The following is a 23,060-nucleotide window of genomic DNA, read 5'->3' as shown; positions in this document are numbered from 1 at the left end:
ACACTTATGTCCCTACAGACTCTCTGCTGCAGCAGCATTTAAAAAAGACATTAACAATCACAAACAAGCAGAAACCCACTTTTATACAGTTGCCAATGTTTTGCAGCGGAACATATTAGAATCCTCAGAGGGGTTTCCTGTTAGTATAAGTTTTAACAGTTAGATATTTATTTGTTTTAAGAATCAAGCATTTAATTGTTTTTCTTTTTCTAAATTATGTTACTATTTTATACCCAATGGCAAGAGATATAATGCTGTAGTGAACTGAATAATGTGCACCACTTCCCTCTTCTGGATACCGTGAGAACTGCAGACCTTCAGTCAATTTCTGTATTCTTAACAGTAAATTGAGGCAAGTTTTCTATTGCAAGAGGTACAGGTCTGCCCTTCCACAACATGAGAAACTTAGTTTACCTCCTAACTACATGGAGATGATGTGATTTCAGCACAGTGAAATCCATGAAATCCAAAGCAAAGGAAATGGAAGTTCCATAAAGCATGAAAGAGAAATTAAATCAATGGTACATTCCTCTCCTATTGCTGTATCAGTACATAACTATATCATTGTCAAGTCTCTGTTGTAAACTTGTTCTCGTTTACTTCGTCCTAACTCCATTACGTGTTACAAAAGACAAATATTTGACTCTGAGGATATAAAGGGTTATTCATATATTCCCTGATATTTTTCACAAAGTTTTCTCCTCAAAGAATGTAGAAGGTAAGCTGACATGAAATAGAACTGAAACAAATATTAAAAACTAAGCCACTGCACCAGCCAGTCCTCAAAAATGTCATCCTGTACACTTTTAGGGTATGTCTACACTAGCTCGTTAGTCCGAACCAGGTAGGGTAATGAAGGCAAGCAGAGTTGCAAATGAAGCCCGGGATTTAAATATCCCGGGCTTCATTTGCATGTTCCCGGGCACCGCCATTTTTAAATCCCTCTTAGTCCAAACTCCGTGCCTGAGGCTACATGCGGCACGGAGTAGGTAGATTGAATTAAAGATCCTAATTTGAACTACCGTTACTCCTTGTGGAATGAGGAGTAACAGTAGTCCGAATTACGATCTTGAATCGGAACTACCTACTCCTTGCCACGTGTAGCCGCGGGCATGGAGTTCGGACTAAGGGGGATTTAAAAATGGTGGCGCCCGGGAACATGCAAATGAAGCCTGGGATATTTAAATCCCGGGCCTCATTTGCAACTCCGCTTGCCCTCATTACCCTACCTGGCTCTAACTAATGAGCTAGTGTAGACGTACCCTTATAGACTTGCTTCCCTTCAGACTTGGAGTAGGCCTGCTACTCTCCAAAAGTTCAGCACTGGGAGGTACTTCAGGTCTCAAAGGCAGGTCCCCAACAGTTTCAGACCTTGGTTCACTTGTACCAACAAGGAACTCACCATAGGCACAGCCTATGAAACTTCCAACTGGAGGAAACATCTGACCTCTCCAGTTGGTTCAGACTCACTTTTTAAGCCAGAAGGTGGTACAAGAAGCTGTTTGAAGAACTAGGTGAATCCCAGTTAACTAGTACAGCAACCCTTGTCTTCTTATCTGAGCCCTTCCTTGTTCCAGATCTCTACTTCTAAGCCCCACCCCATCTTCTGCCTCCAGCTCTAATCTTTGGCTTGATTGCTGACACTGACTCCATCTCTGACCACTAGACATGAGCACCATTGCTTTGTCCTTTAGATCTGGACACCAACATCCCACTCTATTCTGACAAGCCCAAATATAAAGGCCAATACAGTTCCCACTAACTTCACTGTGTAGCTTTAGGCATATTATATCAGTTCCTATGCTCTGAAACAAATGATGTTGTGGATATTTTGTGGCTGCATTAGACCTGAAAACACATTCTAATGGTTTCAGATAGAGCCAGAGAATCTCCAACTTATACCTGCAATCACTTACTTACATGTTGAATTCAAGGAGGCTACATAAAATTATTCCTATGTATCAATCACTTGCATGGTTAGGGAACAAACTCTTATTAGAAGATTTAAATTACTTTAATCAGCAGTGAAAAGTCTGAGAGGGGTAGTAGCCATGTTGGTCTACATCTCCAAAAATATGAGGAGTCCTGTGGCACCTTAGGCTATGACATTATTCTGAAATAACATAGTCCGCAAGCAGTTATTTCAACATAATGTCATAATAATGTTGAGCTGGAGGACTGCTTACTCCAACTCCTGTAACCCTCATTTCACGAGGAGTAAGGGAAGTTGGGAGAAGAGTGCTCTATCTCAAAATAACTGCTGTGTAGACAGTGTCAAAAATCAAAATAAGCTATTTCAACTTAAGCTAGGCAATTAGCATAGCTCAAGTTGCATAGCTTATTTTGAGTTTAGCCCTGTCGTGCAGACATGACCTAAGAAACTAACACATTCATTCGGGCATAAGCTTCTGTGGGAAAAGCCACTTCTTCAGGTGAATTGAAATGGAAGTTATAGAAGCAGGGGTATGTATATAAAGGAAGAAGTCGTTCATGTTAATGAAGTAGTCAAGTCAGGGTGGAAGTGGGTCATTCAAGGCATGTGGTGTGGAGATGTGAATATCAAGAGAAGGGAAACTGCCTTTGTAATGCTTTAACTAAGATCCTTATTCAGTCTTACGCTGAGAGTGTTGAATTTGCAAATGAATTCCAGTTCAACGTCTCTCTTTGTAATAGAGGGTTGAAATTCTTTTTGTACAAGGATGGCTACTTTCAACTCCATTACTGAATGTCCAGGAAGGTTAAAGTGTTCCCCTACAGGTTTCTGTGTGTTTCCTTTCCTGATGTCTGATTTGTGTTCATTTATCCTTTGGCATAGGGACTGTCTGACATGGCCAATATACAAGGCAGAGGGGCACAAATGGCACTGGATGGCATAGATCACGTTAGTGGATGTGCAGATGGATAATCAGTAGTGGCTCACATAAAATAAATCTTAATCTAATACAAAATAACTCCTGCAACTCTGCTAGCTGTGTTAATCCTTCCAGATTGTTTATTTTTATGTGCTGCATTGAAGTTGCTGAGTAGGTGAAATTAAGTTCCTTTATCATCTTTATTACATCAGTTAAGCCCATAAAGACAGGCAGACAAATCCCATTGCTAACTTTGTACTTTTTGCTCTTGACACTTGTGTTTACGGTTAATGAATTTTTTCTGCTTGCAGTATTTTCTAACAGACTGAAATGATTTCTGAAGCAAGAAGCTCCAAGAGGCACTGAGCAGCTTAAACACTCGTTCTTCAAAACCCAAATACTCTGGATGTCCACAATCCCATTGATGAGCTCCTCATGGCTCTTTTCAGGCACAAACCACACCAGGTGGGTACATCACATTTGAAATGTCAGCATTCAAGGAAATGGCACTACTTGCTACTGTCACGGCCTGAAAGGTGCTATGCACCATCAATATGATTACGGCATATTGTCCAACAGAGCAAAAGCATTGCGAGCAGTCAGGGAGGTGTTGTTGAGGGACTCAACACCATAGAAAATGTGTCCCTTCCTAATCACTTCTCCATTAGTCACTGCTCCACTAACGAACAATCAGGTGAAAAGGTTTGTGACAGGCCATTTCATATATCTCATGAAAATATTCTTATGATATGAATATTGCAGAACTGAAATACACTTTATGTGAAATACTTCCTGTGGCATGTCACTGGAAAGGTTATGCTGAATGTATATTCTATTAGTATGCATGTATCATTCCTATATTTGAAGTTAGAAATATGAAATATAAACCCATGTTACTAATGTAGTCAAGTGAAGGCCATTAATAATAGTTAAGGAATTTAGGGTATGTCTAGACTGCATCCCTCTGTCAGCAGAGGGATGCAGATTAGGCAGGTCGACGTTGCAAATGAAGCGGGGATTTAAATATCCCGCGCTTAATTTGTATAAAAATGGCTGCCGTTTTTGCTGACTCAGCACTTTGTCAGAGAAAAGCGGCTGTCAAGAGGGGGATCTGTTGAGAAAAAAGCCTTTTTCAACAGATCCCTTATGTCTCCTACAAGGAGGTTTACAGGCTCTGGCGAAAAAGGCTTTTTTTCTTGACAGATCCCCCTCTAGACTGCTGCTTTTTGCCGACAAAGTCCTGAGTCAGCAAAACATGACGGCCATTTTTATGCAAATTAGGCTCCGGATATTTAAATTCCTGCCTCATCTGCAATGTTGACTTGCCTAATCTGCATCCCTCTGCCGACAGAGGGATGCAGTCTAGACATACCCTTAATGTCCCAACACTCAGGACAGTGATCTGTGAATATACCTCCTGTTAGCGTGGGAGGAGAGGCTGTGTGGATCTACAAAGACATGTGGCCATGTCACTGATGATCAATCTTGGACACTGTATTTTTTGACAAGAGCAGAGGGAAAGATTAGACTGTACACATAGGATTCCCACCTTTTGCAAAACATATGTAAGAGTGGGGAATGAAATGATCTAGGTTTCTGTATAGTGTAAGATGGATTTATCCAGGGTTCAGCTGGGTATCTGAGTAATAGAGACAGGTATCTCACAGTGCTGTTTTCAGTTACGGTCTGCAGCTTTTGGGGGCATGGCCCGGACCCAGTGTCTGTGTTGCATCTGACTAGCATGTCTGACTCAACAAGGCACAATACTAGGTGCCAGGGAAGTTGGCAGGGAAAGCAGGGTCAGTGGGGTCTCGGGATTTTGGGTGGTAGCACAGTCACAAGGTTTTCTCCACTTTGAACACATGCATTGCTATGCATGGTAGAGCTCCTCGTTGTTTATGAATGTAGGAAGGAAATGGCATGGGGAGGGGCAGGAAGGGAAGACAAACTCAAGATCTAATTCTCCTCTGGGAAAGAAGGAAAAACTGAGAAGTTATTCAAAACATGCAAACGAAACACTTCTCCACATTCACAGAACTATATGATTGAAATGTAAACTAAGGAAGCATTTGGGAAAATCCAGACTGGCAATAACAATACGATGATGATGGTTTGCTTAAAATATATTTATAGGTAGACTTGAAGGGCTAATCAAACATGCACTGAAAGACACTAAACATGGGGGGAGGAAGAGGGAAAGTTTTAACAATAAAATGTAAGGGCTAATGTTCCATCACAAACCATTCCTCCTAATGACGCCTCTCATCACAGGTCAGGGGATGTGACTGATACCAGAAGTTTCCCCTCACATTTAGGCAAAAGTCCTGCTGTAGCACTGCCACCATTTGAAGTTCACTGTCACCCAAACTCATTTTGCTCCCATCTTTCTAGTAAAAAGGTATAGCAAGACAAACTATGAGCCCAAAGGTCAATAAACATCTGTAATAGCTTCTTTTAATCATTTAGCAATCATTATTGGATGCTCAGGTACTATGTGATCAGTCTGTTTAGAATAGAATCCTTTATAAACCATTTATAGATGGAAATTTAATGCAAACTATGACCAGACAATCTATCAAGGAGTGCTCCGGCAGACTTCTCGTCCACAAATCAGTGCTGGGAAGCCTGACTGGATCTTCCCATACAGGGAGAAAGGAGAAGAATGCACCTGGAAGATCTTAAGTTTGGTGGCCATGGATTCTAACTTGGAGTGTCAACATTGAAGTTTCACACCACCACCATCCCCCTTTTAAAAACTATCTCAGTCTAATAATTTTACCTCTGTGATAGCCTGAAATAATTTATTTTAAGACGATTCTGCCCAGTCATGAGCAACACACTTCTGCATGGGACATTTATGCTAGTTTGAAAAATCCTTTTTAAGCATCCAACTGCAGAATCTAGGTTTAAAGTTGTATGAGTGGACTTCAATGGGAGCATTGATAGGGTAAATTGTTATTTAGAATGAACGAGCAAGGGCACTGCAATCTGCCTCTATATTTCATTGATTAAACTGTATTAAAAACATATAATATAGATTAATTGAAAATATGTTGCATAAAGGTCTCATCAACATTAATTTGGAATACTCAGATGTAATTCTTTTTTTCTTCCATCACTCTCACCTGTAAACTTAGTCATCTTCATTACCATGAATCCCTATAGTGCTGGGATTAAAGCAAGGGTCTCAGACTCCCGGCCCAGGTGCCATCTGTGGCCTGCACACTTCCCCCGGCCAGCCCGTGAAATATTTTGAAAAGCTATTTAACCAGGCCCTTGCAGCTGCAGGCTCAGGAAAGGGGGTCAGAGGGGGTCAGTGTCACTGAGGGACTCACCTTTGCACACAACTCCCTGGTGCACCCAGACCCCCAGCACCCACACAGTCCCAGCTGGAGAGGGTGTCACTAGGTCTGGGATGCTGCACTGGCTGCCTCCGCTGCGATGCAAACCACACTGGCCAGGGAGCCCAGGCTGACACACTTCTGCAGCCAGCAAAAGAGGGAGGATCCCCGTGCAAGGATGAGGATGTTAGCAGGAGGTTATGATTCCACTGCCAGGATGCAGATGTCAGTGGGAGGGGGGACTTTTATAGGATCCTGGTTTCTGTCTGAGCTCTTGGACACAGGGAGAGTTGCTGTGAACTTGCACGTGCTTCATTGCCAACCCCAAGCATTCAACCCCACCTCCCAAAGAGAATGTCTTCTTGAAATTACAGATAAAAACACAGTTAAAGACCTTTATATTTGGCATCTAGCATTTGAGGTCTTTGGGCTGAACATGGGGCACCCTTTCTAGTTCTTTCCCATAAATCATGAGACTTGAAGGCCTTCTTTCAAAAAAAACATATAAAAAAAGGAGAGAGAGCTACAGAGAGAGACAGGAAAGAAAAAGAGGGTTGGGATTCTCTTCTAATGCCATGCACTAACAAACAAGCATAATATACTAGTCAGAGCAATAACAGATAAGAGCAGGTGTCAGGTTAGTTCCCACATCTGGCTTAATTCTATTATGGGGCTGCAACTTTCAGGGGAAAAAAAAAAACCAATTGTCAGGAGACTTGTGATCAAATCAGGAGAGCCGGCATTACTGAGATCCGGTCAGCTTCACAAAATGTGTTAATGGTTTCACAGCTTACGCATACGGCTCTGCACACACCTCCTGCACCCTGGGTCACTGGGATGTACTGACAAGGACATGGAACTAGCAGCAGGAAGCCACTTTAGCCTTGTTGCACTGCTGGTGGCGATGGCGGGGGCTCCCGGCAGGCTTTCAATCACCTTGAGGTAGCAGGAGGGGAGCAGCAGGGGGCAGCGGGCCGAGGGCAGGTGGGGGAGAGAGTGCATAGGCCAGATGGAGGTGCTTGGAGACACAGGTGGGGGGGCTGAATGTGTGACTCACGCCCTCCTGGAGCCCTGCCAGACAGAGGTGCCCACTAGAACAGTAGGAGGATTTGAGTACTGGCACTGGCCATAAAGTAAATCGAGTTTGAGATCTTGGATTAAAGGGTGCAATAAAAACCTCAAGAGAATAAAACAGTTTTGCCATTTTCTTTGAAAAAAAAAGACACGGTGTTAAATCTACTGTCTGACAAGCCTTTCCAGAGCTTGAAGTTTTTGCTTCACTCCCCTAAATTGAGAATGTCACACATTCACCCATACAAAGCACACTGGCTCACAGTTTGTCAGTGGGAGCTTTACATGATTTTGGAAAAAGAAGGATAGTCCAAGAGCTATTGCTAGTTATGACAATAATTTAGGAATTGTGAAACCCTGGTTCAAGTCCCCACTCTGCAACAGCTGGACATGGAGCATGTAATAAGAACAGTCATACTGCCTCAGACCCATGGTTCAATTAGCACAGTATCCTGTCTTCCAACAGTGGCCAGTGAGAGATGTTTCAGAGAGAATGAACAGGGCAATTTGTCTACACATGTCTACACTACAAAGAAAAGTTGGAAAAAGATTTGCAAACTGCAATTTGCGTATCTTTTTCCAACTTTTCTTCCGAAAGAGGCTTTTCTGACATTTGGCCCATCTACACGGGGCAGGTGTTGGAAAAAAACCTTCTTTTGGAACATCCCTTCTTCCTCGTAAAATGAGGTTTACACGAATGCCAAAAAACACATCTGCTTTTCCAAATTTTTTTCCAGAAAAGCAGACGCGTTCCTTGTACCAGAGCTATCCCAGAAAGCTCTGCAGTGTAGACATAGCCTGAGTGATCAATACATCTCCTGTCATCCGGTCCTAGCCTCCAGTAGTTGGAGGTTATGGGACACCCCAAGAATGGACCATTCCCATGTAATATCCATTGATGGACCCAGTTCTGTTTTTGAATCCAGTAATACTTTTGGCTTCACAATATCTCATGGAAAGGAGTTCCACAGGTTGACTGTGTGTTATCTGAAGTAGTACTTCCTTATATCTGTAATACTTCCCTCTTTGTGTTAAATCTGTTGCTTATTAATTTTATCAAATCATCCCTGGTTCTTGTGTTATATGAATGGGCAAATAGCACTCCTTTGTCACTTTCTCCATCCACATCATCCATGCTTTCATAGACCTCTGTCATCTCCCTCTCTCCTTAATCATTTCTTTTACAAGTTGAAAAGTCCCGGGGTTTTTTTTTTTTTTTTCCATCTCTCCTCATTTGGAAGCTGTTCCAGACCCCTAAGCATTTTTGTTGCCCTTCTCTGTACTTTTTCAAATTCCAATACATCTTTTTTTTTTTTTTTTAAATAGATGAGGGCTGTGTCTAGACTGGCAAGTTTTTCTGCAAAATCATCTGCTTTTGCAGAAAAACTTGCCAGCTGTCTACACTGGCCGCTTGAATTTCCAGAAAAGCACTGACGATCTCATGTAAGATTGTCAGTGCTTTTCCAGAAATACTATGCTGCTCCCGTTCGGGCAAAAGTCTTTTTCCGAAAGACTTTTGCGCAAAAGGGCCAGTGTAGACAGCATAGTACTGTTTTCTGCAAAAAAGCCCTGATCGCGAAAATGGCGATCGGGGCTTTTTTGCGGAAAACCGCATCTAGATTGGCCACGGACACTTTTCCGCAAAAGGAAAAAGCATCCTGCCAATCTAGACGTGCTTTTCTGAAAATGCCTTTAACGGAAAACTTTTCTGTTAAAAGCATTTTTGGAAAATCATGCCAGTGTAGACGTAGCTGAGATGTGTACGGGTGTACCACAGATTTATAGAGCAGCATCATGATATTTTCTGTCACTGTCTATTCCTTTCCTAATGGTTCCTAACATTGTGGTTTGGTTTGGTTATTTTGACTGTGGTACACAATGAAAGGATGTTTTTGGAAAATGCCCCGCAATTATGCCACGATTTTTCTTGAGTGGGAGCAGCTAATTTAAGACCCATCATTTTGCACATATAATTGGGATTATGTTTTCCAATGTGCATTAATCAACAAGTAATTTAATTTGCCATTCACCCAGTATTCTTTGGATTCAGTTTTCTTGAGTAATTTTGTATCATCTGGACAATTTACCTCCTCACTATTTACCCTTCTCCAAACCATTTATATCTCATAGCCTTTCCATGCTTCAGTTGCCAACATGTATAATGAGGATAATAGTACTTCGCTACCTCACAGGGGTGATGTGTTAAAAAGTCTGAGGTGCTTAGACAATATAGTAATAGAAACTTCTAAAGAGCTTCTAATGTCGAGTTTGTGCATATAAACACCAGCAACCCATAACTCCGACAGCTGTACTAATTTTTGGCTGGAGTTAAAGGTTTTGGTCTTAGTCTAGATAATTCAGGACCCCATTACTAGAGGCAGTCTCTCTCTCTCTGCACCATGCTGATTATATAGCAAAACACGAAAATTATCAGGCTGGCACTCTCAGTATAAATGGAAGCAGAGTTTCTTGACTGGAATTCATTTCTCTCCTTGCTCCACATAGCCAGATTCTTTAACTTTTTAGGACAGACTGCAAAATCCTTCTTGGCTTGCAGATGTCATTTGCACAATGTCTAGCATAATGAAGTCCCAATTCACGACAAGGGCTCTTAGCTGCAACATTAATACACATTATACATAATAATGAGCAGTTTTTTTACTTTTTCCCATTTCCTTTTATGGTGTTTAAAGGTTTTTTTCTTTTTAATCTTGATACAAAATCCAAAAACTCTTGCATTTTCATTGGAAAGCTTTCTTTCACCTCTAATTGCTTTAAAGCTGTTGTTCTTATTCAGAATTGTTTTACATTTTTTAAAAATCACATGCAGATCATTGCAATGAACATTATTTGAAACCTCAGTGGGTCTTTCGGAATAAACTTTATTATGAATTTACATTTGAAGGTAATTAACATTGTAATGTCCTGGTTCCTGAGCACTAAGAAAATTGTAATTCTGTCTAATAAACTTCATGTAAACTAATGCAGGTAAGATCCCCATCCTTGTGTGTGTATTTATAGAGCATGCTAACAATATTGCCAATGAGTTTTTTTTCTCTACACACTGGGATGGGAAAAGTGTGTACTTAATGAACATTCAACATATTTAAGGTCACTGTAGCATTTACAGATCTATCACATTGCACACTGGAATTTCATAAACTTTGTCCTCGAGAGACTGACCAACCTTGTTTCCTTCTTGGTGAAGGTGAAGATTAATAGTGCTACCAGATTCTCCACTCAGACATGCTCAAGACAGGGGTGAATGTCATCAGAAAAAGAAGGACAAAATTTTGAGTTCCTTTGATATCTTGTTATGGGTGGAGGAAGGGGAGTGGCTATTCTCAGGCTGACTGTTAGTCCTTTACAAAAACAAACAAACAAAGAAAAAAAAACCCACACCGAAGAGAAGAAACTGGCAGTTTTGTGCTGAGCTTAGACACCGTGAAGAAAAGGGGGCTAAAGAATCTAAATACAAGCATGGGGCATAGAGTGAGAATGAAGAGGGCACAGGAGGAACCATATCTACCTTTTGTCAGCAAGGGTATGTCTACACTTCTCGCTTATTTTGAAATAAGCTATTCTGGAACAGTTATTCCAAAATAGCTTCTTTCGAAATAGCCCGTCTACTCTGAAGGGAAGCCTCAAAATTAGTCCACAGCACTTCCCTAATGTAGATGTATTATCACCATTTAGAGCCCGAGGAAGCACTGGGGAGGAATAACTTAGAATGGCCCAGGGGAGGGGCTATTCTGAAATAGCAGCAGTGGAGCACCTAATATAAGAGTTAATAATGTATAATTAAAAAACTAATTACACTGCCACACGTGACACTGGTCCACTGGAACCTCCCAGACTCATAAGTAGGAACCACATAAGAGTACATATCGAGGGACCAGAAGATGTAGATCTACACCAACACCATCTATTCTCTATCGCTGGCAGCGAATTACCTGGTGGTGCTGGTGGGTCTCACTTCCACCTCACCTTGCCCCTGCCTTAAAGGGTGGTCCTCATGACAGGGGCCCAATGTAGTGTTCATGAGAGTCCTTGCAGCTCTTGTACTCCTCCCCAGGTCTTTGTGATGTTGGTGGGACCAGCTGAAGCGCTCTCCACTGGAAGAACATCAATGGTCTGAGACCAGACTCCACATGAGGCCACAGTGCCTCCACCATGAGGAACTTGTGAAGGCACAGAAATGGAGTAACCCGAGTTCTTGACAGGAAATGTTTGCTGATATCAGAGAAGCAACAAGGTGTGTCTCAGCTAGGCAGTGGAGACAACACATGTGCTCATCATCACTAATGGTGAATGAGCAAGGACACAAGGGGCAGTTCTTGAATCCCAGGGTCCAGGGCATAATCCACTAAAGAGGTCAGGAGAGGCCCCAGATTAATTTATTTACAGAAGTTAAAAGGCGAAGAACTAAATAACTATCTACAATGGACTGTCATTCTCGTAAAAGCTATGAGTGCATAGAAAGGGTTCCAACTCTGACCATGCCACAACGGGAAACTGAGGACTCATTGTCCCATGCTGTCTCTTATAACTTGACTGGAGCATGTGACAATGTACGATGACTACAAGGGCCAATGGACCCTGCTACTGAAAAACGTCTGACTCCAGTGCACAGTGTGCTTACAAACCTGCTTGAAGAACAAATCTATCCCATCCCAGGATTAAGAGAAGTGGTGAGATTTCATTTCAAAGATTGTATTTTCTCTTCTATATCTCTAGGATACCTTAATTAAATCTCATTCTTTAATGAGACCTCAACCACATATCTTAGATTTTTAACTTTTTTATAAGTCAAATCAAATTGATCTAAGAAAGTAACATGGTTTGAGGATCCTTGTCTGGGATCTGCACTTTCATTAGACATTTTTGGGGGATCTGCAAGCAAAATAGATTTAAAACCACTTGCCTAAGAGGTTAAAAATAATATCTTCAAGAAATTATCTTTACTATTCTAAACCTTCCCCTTTTGGATCAATCCCCTCAAACAAGCAACCACACTCTTTAAAAGTTCCTTAAAGACAAGTGCATCTTTGGAAGTGTGAGAATTCATTAGTAGCTAACTCATTTGACAATTGATTATCATAAGTACATGCAATAGGAAACATTGGCAATTTGCTTTGTTCCTTGATATAACTGCTGAGCCTTAATTTTAGTCTGTGATAATTGCTTGAAAGATCATATTGCGAGTGTAGTATGCAACCAGAACGTTAGTAGTATCTGCATATGAGTAATGAACTGTTGATTGTTCATTAAATGGGGTTCTGGATAAATTAATACATTGTTTTGTTGATTGTTCAGAATAAGGAAGAATCCCAATTTGAAAAATATTATTCAAGTTGAAACTCAGGATTAAAAATTAATAAACTAAGGTTCCCTGAATTCAATAAAGGGGGCATTGTCCATTCTATACTGGCCCAACTGGCAAAACTAGTTTGTTAGGGTATGTCTACACTGCCACCCTAGTTCGAACTAGGGTGGCTAATGTAGGCATTCGAAGTTGCAAATGAAGCCCGGGATTTAAATATCCCGGACTTCATTTGCATCTTGCCGGGCGCCGCCATTTTTAAATCTCCCTTAATGCCGACTCCGTGCCCATGGCTACAGGCGGCACAGAGTAGGTAGTTCGAATTAGGCTCTCTAATTCAAACTACCTGTACACCTCGTTCCACGAGGAGTAACGGTAGTTCGAATTAGAAAGCCTAATTCGAACTACCTACTCCGTGCCGCGTGGAGTCCGCACTAAGCGGGATTTAAAAATGGCGGTGCCCGGCAAGATGCAAATGAAGCCTGGGATATTTAAATCCCGGGCTTCATTTGCAACTTCGAATGCCTACATTAGCCACCCTAGTTCGAACTAGGGTGGCAGTGTAGACATACCCTTAGATTTCAGCTTTAAAATCCAACTGACACCTTGGCAAATTCATAAAAATTCGACCACTTCCATTGTTACAATATCTATTGCCATTCTGCATATTCGGGATTGGGTCTGGGGGGACTCTGGATGTTTAAATCAAATGTAATTATTTTGTACACAACAAACAATCTCTCATTACTTATCAGATAGTTGTTCCATTAAGTTCTTTAAAAAAAACCCACAGATAAACTGAGGAGCTGGTAAGAAATAATATTCCCTGGGAAGAAAATTAAGGTGAAAAAGGAATTCTGGAAAGCTGGAAGTTTCTCAAACAGACAATATTAAAGGCAGACCATTCCAATACTAAGGAAAGATGGGAAGACTAGAAAGAAGCCAATATAGCTCTTCCATCAGGAGCTCTTTAATGACCTGAAAATCAAGAAAGTGGAAACATGAACATATTGCTAATATTGAGTAAAAAAATGCACAGGTATGTAGGGTGAAAAAATTAGAAAGGGTAGGGCAGAAAATGAGTTACACATAAAAAGATGAAGAAGAAAGTGTAACTCCCACTACTTAGTGGGGAAGGAGGGCTAATAATGGACGACAACCAGTAGGCTGAGATATTTAATACGTTCTTGCTTTAATCTTTACTAAAAAGGATAAGTTCTGAACAGTTGTTTCACACAACCACAATTGATATTTAAAACATGGGGGGTTGGAAAACAAGCTGGGTTAGGGAAATAACATATTAACAAAAATTAGATAAGTTAGATGGATTCAATTCAGCAGGGCCTGATGAAATTTATCCTAGGGAACTAAAGGAAATAACTCCAGAAATCTTGAAACCATTAATGATTACCTTTGACAGCCCATGAAGGATCAGCAAGGTCCCTGAAGACTGAAGAAGGGCAAACATAGTATCTACTTTTAAAAAGGAGACTAAGAGGACCACAGGAATTATAGGCCAGTCAGCCTAACTATTACACCTTGGAAAGATACCAGAACGAGTTACTGAACAATCAATGAGTACCCTACAGGATACCAGGGTTATGAATAACAGCTATCATGGATTTGCCAAGAACAAATCATGCCAAACCAACGTAACAGGGTTACTGGCCTCAAACTGGCAGAAACCGTAGGCATATATATAGCTTGATTTTATTAAAGTTCTTGACAGCATCCTATGTGACATTCTCTTAAACAAACCAAGGAAATGTGTTCTAGATGAATTTCGTCTAATGCGGGTACATTACTGGTTGAAATACCATACTCAAAAGCAGGGCCATAACAATGGTGGGGCAAGTGTGGCGCTCAACCCGGACACATCATGATCAGGGGTGCAAAGACACAATGGCTGTGTCTACATTGGCACCCCTTTTCCGGAAAAGGGATGCTAATGAGACCAGTCGGAATTGCAAATGCCGCGGGGGATTTAAATATCAGTCTTCAGATATGTTAAAGGCTGTTACAGGATAGTGATCAATTGTTTTCCATCTCCAAAGACTGTAGGAGAAGTAGTAATGGGATAATCCTCAGTAAGGGAAATTTAGTTTAGACATTATGAAGCTTTTTCTAACTTTAAGGATAGTTAAGCCCTGGTCTGTGCTTCCATGACAGGTCGTGGCATTCCCATCATAGAATCACAGAATCATAGAACACTAGAACTGGAAGGGACCTTGAGAGATCATCGAGTCCAGTCCCCTACCCGCACAGCAGGACCAAGCACTGTCTAGACCATCCCTGATAGATGTCTGTCTACCCTGCTGGAGATTCCAGAACCTCCCTAGGCAATTTATTCCCATGTTTAACCACCCTGACAGGCAGGAATTTTTTCCTAATGTCCAACCTAAACCTCTCTTGCTGCAGTTTAAGCCCATTGCTTCTTGTTCTATCCTCAGAAGCCCAGGAAAACAATTTTTCTCCCTCCTCCTTGACACACCCTTTTAGATACCTGAAAACTGCTATCATGTCCCCTCTCAGTCTTCTCCTTTCCAAACTAAACAATCCTAATTCTTTCAATCTTCCTTCATAGGTCATGTTCTCTAGACCTTTAATCATTCTTGTTGCTCTTCTCTGGACCTTCTCCAATTTCTCCACATCTTTCTTGAAATGTGGTGCCCAGAACTGGACACAATACTCCAATTGAGGCCTAATCAGCGCAGAGTACAGCAGAATGGAACTAAAGTTAACAGTTTTTACGTGCAGGTTGGACAAACACCTGTCAGTGATAGTCTAGATTTGGCTAGAGGTCCTTTCAAGATCCCATTAATCCCTCCATTTCTATGCTGCTATTCTGCCAGTGTCCAGTAGTTAATGCTTTGGTGAAAGAAGTATTCCTCCATCAACTGCTCACCTGGCCCGGCATGCAACGCCACACAAGGAAGCATGATTTCTTCTGGTTTTAATATCTGTTCATAATAAAATGAATGCTCATATTACTTAAAATGTATATTTTAAATAATTTATAAGTAAAAGTATGAAATGATATTGTGCTACATTTAATTACATTTACTGATATGCATCGTAATTTATTACTAAATACTAACAGAAATGACAAAAATCCACTTTTAATTTAAGTAACCCAATTAAGTGCTATTGCAATCAGAAAAGTTACCTAGAGGAAAAATGTGGAAACACAGAATACCATTTCTTCAATCGCTTCTCTATCATATTTGCTCAATTTGAAGTCACAAGATTAATTTTTTCTACCTGCCAGTATTACAAACTCAGCATAGGAGCTGAAGGGAGAAAAAAAAAAACGGGCTCTATTCTGTCTTCTCCTGACATCTTCAGCAATAATAACAGGAATGGGCAGACACGATTAGCTAACAACTTAATAGACAATTAGAGAGGTGTGGGGCTTTTTTTGTTAATTTGTTTGTTTGTTTGTTTTTTGCCAGATTATTTCAATCAGATAAAACTTCAATTTAGAAAATAAATTGAATTTTTTTATTTTTGCAGTGAAAAAAGGCTTGTGAAATTCCCTTCAATTCTATTATAAAAAAACTGAAAATGCCGAAAATGAAACTGAAATTTTTAGTTTTGAGATCAATAAAATGTACCATTTCCCACACACTTTTCATTTAAAAGACTTCAGAAATTTTATTTTGGGTTGACCTAAAAGGATTTTCCTTCCCTATTTTTCAGAACTACCAGCAAACCAGAAAGAAAAGTCATGATGCAGAAAGTGGAATCAAACCCAGCTCACCTTTAATGCTGATCAGTATTCAAATCAGCTAAGACACAGAGTGGAATAGCTATATTGAATGGGCCATTTTTATCTATAACTAAATGTTCCTTCCTTACACTTCCTGGAATAGAGGAGATTCTATGTTGCATATCCCTGCTGAGGAAGCGTGAAATGCAGAAGAGCACCTACATGGAATTTCCATGGGATTCTGGCTCCACAGCTAGGGAGTAAGGCTGGGATCTGTTAGATTTTAATTTCCCTGTACCTGGAGGGAAACTAACACAACTGTAAGATTCAGAGTCTGCAATAATTTCTGCTGAATCTACTTCTACAGTGGGAGAGCAGCAGGCCTGAAAGCCAATGAAGTAGGTTCTGGCCTGCAATGGATTCACTACAGCTGGTACTAAAGTTGAAAATTATATTCTTCTTCCATGGGGAGGCAAATCTGACCCACTCCAAAAGCATTCACAAGGAAAAATGGTAAATGGAATGTCAGTTAGTTTCCAAGTCCCTACAGAGGAATAATGTTCATAGAGAGAAACTGGCCCATAGTTACTAGAATTGGCTGACATTTTCATATGAACAAAGGTTAATATTTGTCCAATTTCTTCCAAAACAAAATTTTTCAGATTTTTCTCCCATTTTTCAGGAAACTTCCTCTGCTCCCAACACACACATTCAGTCTCTCTGCGTGTCTCTTTTTGGTCCATGAAAGTTTTAGAACAATATGTGCCGTGCACATACATATTTCTTTATAAAATGCTCATGGAAAATAATTGCCATTTTCCTGTCTGCTGTATGAGTCACTTTTTTTGGAACACAGAATTAACAGCTAAGTACTGCAGCCCCCTTACACATAAGTCGTGCTGTCACAGTGGCAATTTCAGGCCCTAAATGAGTAATTGTTTTGCTCCAGTCTGTTTGTATATGGAAATATGGAGATCTTGAGATGTAACCACAGCACAAGAAAGAAATATTTTCCAATCATAAGGACTAACCTAAAAGCACAACTATTACTCATCATCTCTTGGGAAAGAGAATGACTTTGTATCCCTCACAGACAAGTAGCTTCTTCACTGTTACATTTAGTACATATTAAAGGTAGTGGCTGGTCAATCAGTGGTATGCTGTCAATGCAGCAGGTAAACTCAACCCTATACCCTGTATTTAGGGAAACTCTCCATTGGCAGCCACTTTCCCACCCACTGCCAGTTCTTGCTTATGGCAGTGCTTATTTCTTTTTGCTAGTAGCAGAACTTTATATTGATTAATACCAAATCTCCCCTGATTGCTTGCAGCCCCACAAAGCAAATCTCCCCTGATTGCTTGCAGCCTCCCCCTTCAGTTATCCCCCAGTTTAGCTAAGTTCTCCTCTCTGTTCACTAGTCTGCCAGCTGTGGTAACAGCCCTTTTAACCATTCATGAATCAACACCAGGAAAACCCATGAAACAATACACAAACAAAACAGATTTGTCTGCAGATTTCTTGCAGATGTACAAAGCAGCTCAGAATACAATCCAAACACATTAATCGATCACACTGGAGCTTTCCAAAGTGCCACAATCTCCTTTTATTCCTGTTGCTGATTTTTTCCTTGTGATAGCAACAATTCCACAGACCATAGTAGGAGAATGTGCTTAATGAATTTTTTCATAAATTAAAGCCAGTTACCATCATTAATCTTTGTCTTCTAAAAATCTTCCTAGAAACTTCTCTACTTAATTTGACCATGGTTCCTTGGGTAAATGCATATGGGTATAATTACATTATTGCCAATTAATACTTAATACAGTAGTTTTAAAGCACCTTTCCCCTGAAGACCTCAAAGTGAATTTCAAATACTGGTTAAGTGCCATCCTCTCTGAGAGGAAAGGTTTTGAGGTTTTTAAATCCATTGTACTGTCAAGGAAACTAAAGCATGCATAGATTGAATAATCTTCCTGAGAGAACAGAGCAAATAAGTGGCAGAGCTAGGGATAAAATGAATACCTTCTTCACTTTCACACTTATGCTCAGACTGCTCAGCCATCTCCAGAAATTAGGATTCTGAAGAGACTTGAATTAGTTGTCTTAGTAAGCTATCATAAACACAGGCGCTGATTTCCATACCTCGCCCCGCAGGCACAAGTCCCACTGGTATCAGTGACGAGTTGCATGTGTACATTCTACTCTGATTGCCCCTTTTTTCTTCTTTGTATGCATACATGGCAGCAGCAAATTCTACTTTTCTAGTCCTCAGTGCCTCTTCTGAAATTGCACACTTCTTATGCACATACCATACATAAAAAGTACCATTAATGCATAAAATACATTATCTATGGAGAAAATATGAACCCTCTACGTTCCTTCTGCTAATGTACAAAAGCTATATGGAGACATGCCAACTGGTCTTTTCTTCATCAGTATGATCCAGTAGGAGAATGTTGTGCCATTGACAAAAGGTTTTATGTCTCAATCTTCAAGACAGAGACCTTTGAAAGGTCTCTTCACTACATTAAAAGAGGCTATTACTCATTTCATCTCCACAAAAATGGCAACATTTCAGAGCTCCAGTTTCAACATTGTCTGACTATCTCAAATAAAACCAGTTTTTGCCCTTCCTATTTAACAAATTCTCTCTCTAGTTGCTAGTTTCATTCCTATCTTTCTATTTCATGTCACAAGTTTAAAAATTCAATTTTGGAGCATTTTACCAAAAAAGAACATCTTGAACTTTACAATGTTTGTGCACAGAAATTTCTCTCTAAAGTCTGTGCCAAAAATGTCAAACAAACCATGTTTCCTCCGAGCCATAGGTGTGTAGCAGAGCATGGTTGAGATAAGGGCAAGCATTTGACTCATAGGATGTACATATTTGTCATGTCAATTATACACTGGATTATTTTTCTTCTAGATCAATGCAAAAATGTGTGATGGAATAGACAATCGATATGTAAAGAGACTTCAGTTTTAAGTCCTCTAGCAGCTTATAAATAATGGGTTTGCGATTTTTTTTAAGTCTGCAATATTCCTCAATATTATTATTTTGTCCTTACAAATTCTGACAGTTTCAAGATTGATGATATGCAGAGTCTGTTTTTATAGCTGGGCAAATGAAAAAATATTTGTTATAGTTTCCAAAAGCTGCATAAACAAGGAGGTTTTTTTTAACTGGAATGAGCCACAAATGCCTAGTGCTGGAAACCCTCCTTGGTCATAAGGACGTGTTCTCCAAGTGCACTGCATCCTCGTGTCAATTCCTGATTTGGAAGTCAAATTGGGGATGCAGAGCTGAGAAGTCAGTCAGCTGGAAATGCAAAGCACAGGTCTTGTGAGAAATTAAGCAGGTGGCAAAAAAGCTAATATTAGGTATGTGGTAGTCAGTCTTTACTCCTCCATGTAATTTCCTACCAATTGTGTTAACAATGGCATGTCCACGTGTTCTCTTCCATCTCCCTATTCCAGAAAATATCTACTGGTACCTTAACAAAAACCCTACATCCCCTACCTCCCTCTTCCCCCAAAGCCTCCTGTACGAGATTTTGCACTGTGCTTGGTTTCATTTTCTTCTGCATAGTGAAGGCAGTGAAAACCTGACATAACTCCTCTGCTGGGTATGCCTACAAGCATTAGGGAGTCTCCTGCAGGCCTGGAGCTGGCTCCTACTCTTTTGTTCCCTCCACCCCCAATGCAGGGAGCATGACAGGGCCAACCAGCCATATACAAGGGAAAAGACAGAAAGCAAAGAACAAAACTCAATTAACATATGGAAACCAATGCCAGCTGGTGTAGCTTATAGCAGCTCATGGGATGCCATATACTGCACTGAGGATTCCATGGAAATGTGGCTCCCTGTATTTGTGGAGGTGGCTCACTAAAATACGTTGCAGTGAATCACAGTAAGACAAAACTGTTTCCATTGAACATAGAGATGGTGAAAATGGAATAATCCATTGTAGAGAAATATGTTCATCAAAATAATTCACCACTACTGCTAGCTTCCAGCTGATGCATCAAAAAGAGATGCACAAAAATTGAAATGTAAAGATGGCCCTCTTTCCTGATTTCATACTGGTGGGGAAGAATAAAGCCAAACAAAGAGAGGAAAGGTGAAGAGATTTACCTTCAACTAGTACTTCCAATTTCTTCACATTGGCTGATGTTACATGTCGTATGAATGTAATGCCATTTATTCTTTCATGCTAAGTTTAAACTTAAGAATCATTATGGAAGTCTCTAAAAGTGTATGCTATTTACTCGAGAATCATATGACTCATGGCCTGGAGAAAACACTGTATTTTGGGAGAGGCAAGCATGCCTGGAATATTTTCCCCAAAGATGGCAATGATGGAACCAGATGCTCCCATCTCTTTGCATGGTTGGAAAGGAACAAAACACCTGTACCAATGGGCAAAGTGGGGGGAGAAGCAGAATTCTCCTTAGCCCACATTAGCCCTTCTGCATCAGAGATTCCAAGCATAAAGGAGCAAGGAGATTGCAGAGGAAGGGACAGAGGGTGATTATGTATTATGAAACCTGCTCTTCTTGGAAAGAGGCTTGAAGTCTGTGTCAGTGAGTTACCAACAGCAGCACTTCTCCTATGAGTGATACCTACGGGTACAGATAACATCCTTAACCATATGGTATAGCATTGGAAACCATGTTACTTACTGACCTGAGCAGCCCTATCCTCTGCAAACTTACTTGATTACAAACTGTGCCTTAAAATTAGGGAAAAAGTGGAAATTAACCACAAAATGATATTTGCAAGATATTTTGAGGGCACGGAAATGCTAAATTAACCTTACTTTGTGCATGCCAAATATTTTGCTGCATAGTAATTCTGATGAAGAACCTATTCACCAAGTATGCTACATTTCCACCCTTTCAAAAGAGATATGGCTAAACTCATCATTTATAGGACAAGGAATTAAAGGCACTTTTGTCTAATAAGGTCTGCAGGATAGTGCCTTTGGTGTTTGACGCTGCAGATCATCTACATTCAGTAGTATAACGTAAATCTGCATATTGAACCCACCCTTCAGACAGTTCTACAGAACTTATGTGGCTTCAAGCTCTAGACTGAATTTCTGAAGAAAATCATCAGCAGCATCGACATTTCATTCCTTTAGGGTTGAGTAAAAACTTCCTCACAAACATTTCTGGGGGGCAGGTCCCAAGGATTGCAAAACTAGCTTGAGCTCAGAAACCCTTTCAAACAAATCTAAATTTAAGCACTTTATTTTTACCAAGAGTGATTCCTTTTAAAGAAAACAAAAAGTTGGGTTTTCCCCAGCTAGCAAAAGGGAAGCTTGTATTATGTATTAAGAACAGAACAATTAAGCTTGGCTGGCTTAAGTGGACACTCTATATAGAGTCTGCACCATATATCTTTAATACAATTACCAAAATAATATTTCTATCTGTCCTTCTCCTTGTTTGTCCCCACCTCCCCACGCATACTCTTTCCATATTAAGGCACAAAACCAATAATGTGCAGTCAAACTCCAAACAAAAATGGTCGCAGAGGATTTTTGAAATCAAGCAGAATGAGTCTGATGATCCCTATTCAAGAGACCAGGTCATAAGCTAATGGTAATAATGAACACAATACCCATTTTAAAAAGTGTTTCAGCCAACGCTGAATGCAAAAATAACAAACTTAGATTTTTATCTTTGAAATGTGAGAGTTCAGCCACATGTAGATTAATTTGTTTCCTCATTGGAATACCTAATTCACTCAAGCCAACATTTCTGCTTCCCAAGTCTCAGCCCTGAGTAAAATTTTGCTAACAGATCTATAACTCATATCAGACACCGAAGAAATGTTAACTCTAACCTTTACTGTAAATGTCATGCAGTGTACCACTGTAATACATGCTCCAGACAGAAAATCGTGGGGGGAACCATACAGAGAAGTTAGTAATAGAAATTTTGAAAATTAATTTTTAAAGAGAACAGGGCTCAGCTTTGACAAGAAGTGTACTATAAAGAATTAGTGTAAGGTACTGGTTGTACTTCCTTGCATACCCATATGAACCCTGCCAATCAATGTCAACAGCTTATTAATATTTTACTGAAAACCTGTAAGATTATTCAAACTTCAGCTGTCTTGATAGGGTGTTGCTAAGCAACTTTGCTGCCTGTTTTGCAATTAGTTTTCACAGTACTCTTTAACTCAAACGACAGATCTGTGTCCATTCAAAACATTTTCCTCTTAACCTTCAACTGTGTCCCACCACGGCCATATATTTGCACAGTCTTTTACAGCTAAACACAAGAAAGACTCCATGCAAAAGATGCATTGCACTCACCATAGTCACTGTCATAAAATACTATGAATTTTTGCCATCGGAGTTCCGTGACGAGTTTCAGCATCACATCATTGAGGCGGACAGGTGGCCTGGCTGCTAATGTGTATTCTTCCTCCTCAAGACTAGGATTTAGGTGGCAAGCAGTGCGTGGAGAGCCACCTGAGTTGCGCTGTACAAAGAGGTGTGGGATGTGCATGGCGTCTGTCAGGGACTGCAGGGCATTGGCTGAGGCACAACCAGTAGATGTCACTAAGGCTAAGATTCCCAGGGTCATCAGGTCACAGGCTGAGGAAAACAAAGGGAAAAAAACTGGGTTAGAGCAAGTTCCAAACTCCTTTGGTCCAGGCAAGTACTATAGACAATGAGGTGGATGGGATTTCTGCCCTGGGGACTTTCTGCCAATCAATGTCAACAGCTTATTAATATTTTAATAAGCT

At 40.4% G+C, this 23,060-nt stretch overlaps 1 protein-coding gene across 2 annotated transcripts in view; it reads right to left on the bottom strand.

The window, feature by feature from the left end:
- The window catches only part of GRID1 (glutamate ionotropic receptor delta type subunit 1), a 1,044,532-nt gene that overhangs the window by 598,873 nt on the left and 422,599 nt on the right, over nt 1-23,060 (bottom strand). For both annotated transcript variants that reach the window (XM_089780067.1, XM_075934836.2), the window contains exon 3: nt 22,624-22,908. In XM_089780067.1, the coding sequence (XP_089636193.1) occupies nt 22,624-22,908 (285 nt within the window). The remainder of the gene's footprint in view (nt 1-22,623; nt 22,909-23,060) is intronic.

This window comes from Pelodiscus sinensis, chromosome 8 (assembly GCF_052426305.1).
Source record: "Pelodiscus sinensis isolate ZL-2025 chromosome 8, ASM5242630v1, whole genome shotgun sequence".
Classification (NCBI taxonomy): domain Eukaryota; kingdom Metazoa; phylum Chordata; order Testudines; family Trionychidae; genus Pelodiscus; species Pelodiscus sinensis.
Note: the sequence above shows the minus strand (reverse complement) of the source record. Positions and strands in the feature narration are given on the sequence as shown.